At 35.0% G+C, this 4,328-nt stretch overlaps 1 protein-coding gene across 1 annotated transcript in view; it reads right to left on the bottom strand.

Annotated features, from left to right (window-relative positions):
• Positions 1-4,328, bottom strand: part of COG6 (component of oligomeric golgi complex 6) — a 127,054-nt gene that overhangs the window by 78,827 nt on the left and 43,899 nt on the right. Inside the window, exon 6 of the mRNA XM_014536851.1 lies at positions 3,100-3,158. Within this exon, the coding sequence (XP_014392337.1) occupies positions 3,100-3,158 (59 nt within the window). The remainder of the gene's footprint in view (positions 1-3,099; positions 3,159-4,328) is intronic.

Raw genomic sequence — 4,328 nt, 5'->3', positions numbered from 1 at the left:
CCGCGATCAGGGTGGGGGTCCCCCCTGGGGGGCGGGGCCGGCCTGGGCAAGGGGCCAGGGCTGTTTGCAGGTCAGCCACGCCCCCGGCTTTGTCAGGAAGGATGTTCAGAAGACATCCAGTCTCATTAGCATATTACCCTTTTATTAGCATAGATTTTATTTTTACCAAATCAAGTATTACTTTTTTTTTTGGTTTCAAAATTCATTTATTTATATTATCACAAGAATTTGAACATTACATTTGCCATTTAAAGAAAAGGAAGAATTATTAGTCTTCAACTTTTGTAAACTTTAAAATGATTATAAAAACATTTATACTTTTTTTCATTTACTTGTGTGAACAAAGTTTTCTTTGATGATTACAATCAAGAATTCAAAGAGCTCATTCTTAAAATGTCTTGATCAGGAATTGATAGTACACATTTCAAGTATACATTTTATATTAAAATTTCTACCAAAAATTTGAAAAATATATTTGATATTTATACAAATTCAATGTTTAACATTGTCTCTAATACTGTGCATTTATTTTTTAAAATTACATGGTGTGAGAAAGCAATGGCATTTTTATTTATTTATTTTTAGTCTTTATTGTTGAGATTATTACATATGTCCCTCTTTTTTCCCCCATTGCCCCCCTCCACCCGGTTCCTGCGCCGCTCCAGGCCTTCGCCACCCTATTTTCTGTGTCCATAGGTAATGCATATATGCATATAAAATTTTTGTTTAATCCCTTCCCGTCCCCCCATCCCCTAAGTATTACTTATCTTGATCATACAACATTAAAGTTAATTCCCAATAACACAGTTGACTTTTAAAATAAATACTTTGAACCATAGGTTCTAAATCTGCAAAAGATTTGGCCCAAAAATATACTTAACAATGACCACACTGCTAAAGCAAGGGTTTGGATCTCCAGGTGACAACTTTTAAAATAATGATGGAATAAGTTCTAATAATAAAATCATACTACTCTTTAATTTTACCACATATGTTCCTCCACTCCCCCTTCTCTCCCCCGCCGTCTCCCTCCCTTCCACTCTCTCTAGAAATCAATGAAAAAACATCATCAGGTGAGGATTAAAAACAACAACAACAACAAAAAAACTACTAAAAAATAAAATAAGAAATATTCAGATAGAATGAGAAAGCAAGTAACATAGCTGAGTAAAGCTACTGCAATTAAGCACAAAAGAGCCTAAGCTTGCTAGCCACCACAGCCTATTAGAAATAAGCTATGCTAAACAGGTTTCTTTATCTAACAAAAGAGGAGGGGGATGGAGGAGTACAGTTTCCTGATATATGTCAAGAGCGTTCTACACCTATATAAATTAGTTAATCATCACACAGACATTATTCTCTTTTATCAGAGGTGGAAACTGAGGCCCTGGGAGATTAAAAAATAACTTGTACAAAATAAAAAATCTAATGAGATTTAGATTAGAAGTCAGATTTTTGTCCTCAAAGCCTACATTCTTTCCACATTAATATAGTATACCTCAAAAAGAAACAAACATTCACCAGAGATTTTTTTTCAGTTCAGAGAGAAATGGCGGGTGGGCTTTTACAAGAGATAATAATATATATAATAAATAATTATTTCAATTGTATTAAAAAAGATGGAAGTATGATCATGTAGATTTAGTCTTTCTGGACCATCAATGATCTAAATATTAAGGGGAAATGTTAAGGTGCAGTTCTATGAAGACAATTCTACATTGAACTTTACCTGTCAGAGCATCAGCTGTCACAATGACTGACCTTTTTCAACACCAGTTAGAAAAATATTCATATCCTGCATACATTTACTGTCTGAATGAGGATAATATGTTATCCAAATAAGCCCACTGAATTTCTAATTCTAAAGCTAATTGTTTAACAAAGTTTCTTGTAAAAAAAAATTTAAAAATTTATTTAAAAATGGGGAAAAAACACCTCTGCCAGCTCACAGGAATTTGTTATCATAATTTCTGCTATGTAATTTTCCTTAGATACAGTCACACAAAATCCACTTGGTACAACATTTCTGTAGCTCTTAGCATACTAGAATGTCACAAATTTTCACTTGCTAAAAGTATACCAGGCCAAAACACTCTGATAGGCTTACTAAAATAATGATCATAACCTTACTTAGTTTTGAAAAAATATGAACAGAAGAACAATGTTCTAATATTTTTTCCTGTAGACATTAATCAGAATCCCATATATGTTATAAGCTCCAATACAATGCTTATTTTTCAGTTTTTATGTTCCTTCCCTGACATTACAATAATTGCATTCCACATCCATGCACTCAAAATTTTTTTATTGAATCCACATGTTAGGCACTGGAGACGCAAGGAGAGTAAGAAATTGTCACTGTTCTCAAGGAACTCACAATTTAGTAGGAGAAAAGATACAATGAAACCAACAATAAATTACAAGAGAATATAATACACACTACGATACATAACTCCATATTGTATTGATTGAGTCAACAAATATTAGTATACCTATTTGTAAACCACTCCAAGAAGAATTTATACAATTACCTCTTGAATATACCAGAGAAAATAAATCATAGTTAAAAACAAAATAGACAATGATTGTAAAAAAAAAAATTTTTTTAATCTAAAAATACTGCCCGACTGGTGTGGTTCAGTGGTTGAGTGTCAACCTATGAACCAGGAGGTCATGGTTCGAATTCTTGGTTAGGGCACATGCCCGGGTTTGGGGTTCGATCCCCAGTGGGGGGCATGCAGAAGGCAGCTGATCAATGATTCTCTCTCATCATTGATGTTTTTTCTCTCTCTCCCTCTTCCTTCCTCTCTGAAATCAATAAAAATATATTAAAAATATACCTACATTTTAAATAGCAACCATTTTTAATCCTATAGCAAATAATAAACAACACATAGTCAACTCCAAAAAAAGGAATAAATCCCTTAACCTCAATATCAAGTTTTATGTTGGACAATAGCTTAAACCTTATATGTTATAACAATTTTGAATCATGTTTTTTAATATTTTGTTTTAAATTTGAGTTGGTTTTGTCTATAATTTTCTTTCCATTTAACCTCCAAATTAATGAAAGGGTGATTATATATAAGAAGAACTTACCTTTCAGCTTGAAGCTTAGTGGTTTTTACTATCAAATCTTGAGTCTGTTCTTTTGCTGCCTAAAATTATAAACATACCTAATATCAGTACATTTCAATTTTATTATACTTCATAAAACTAATACTACCACTTACTGGAGTTTAGACCTACAGCAAAGGAGAACATACTCCAAAACTCAAAAGTTTATAAAAACACTTGAGTCGTAATTAAAACATAAGTTTTAAGGCTCATATACTACCTTTACCAAGAAGAACTCACTCAATGTTCTCAAAACATACATCATACTAAGGCTTACAAGAAAGAAAAAGATATCAGGATGCTGACTAAGGAATTTAACAATTTGTGATGCTTTTTGTGAAACAGAAGCACTGGAAGAGCAAGTTAAGGATGAAGAATATGACTTGTTATGCACATGTTGAGACACCATGAGACCTCTAAATGGAGTTGCAAGTTAAGTCACTGAAATACTCATGAGAAATGGCCAAGATAGAGATAAAAATTTGGGAGTTGAGATATAAAAACTACCTCTCATAGAGAGTTTTGGTGAAGATTAGAAACAGCCCTACCTAAAAGACACAGGCTGCTCCTGACCAAGTTCCATACCACGCAGTCCTCCCTTCCCACAAGCCAGAGCTGAAAGAATCAGGAGCAAAATCCTGAAAAATAAGGTGCTCTATCCAAGAATAGGCAAATATTTATAAAGTGGATTAAAACAAAAGACAGATTCTCTCAAAAACCTGAAATAAGGCAGTTATTAATGAGAGAAGAAACAAATGGTTGTAAGACAAAAAGAGACAGAGGGTCTAAGCCCTGAGGGGATATTGAGTCAAGAGTTTCTACACTAATAAAAGACAAACATGCAAACTGACCATACCTTCGCTATGCCTTAAGCCACGCCCACCAGCCCATCAGAGCGGCTATATGCAAATTAACCCAACCAAGATGGCGGCCGGCAGCCACGGAGCTGGAGCAAGCAGGAGGCTTGGTTGCCCCAATGATGGAGGAAGCCAAACTTCCCGCTTGCCGCGGCGGCTCTGAGCTCCACTCAAAGCAACAAAGTTTCCATTATAGAAGGTAAATAAACCCCAGATACCTGCTTTCAGCTGGCCGTGGCCACGGAGCTGGAGCGAGCAGGAGGCTTCCCTCCCGCCCGCCCTGGCCGGCTCTGAGCTCCTCTCAAGGCTACAAAGTTTCAATTATAGAAGGTAAATAAATCCCAGAATAAAAAA

The sequence above is a fragment of the Myotis brandtii genome, unplaced genomic scaffold, assembly GCF_000412655.1.
Source record: "Myotis brandtii unplaced genomic scaffold, ASM41265v1 scaffold167, whole genome shotgun sequence".
NCBI lineage: Eukaryota > Metazoa > Chordata > Mammalia > Chiroptera > Vespertilionidae > Myotis > Myotis brandtii.
This window is presented reverse-complemented; position numbering and strand designations above follow the sequence as displayed.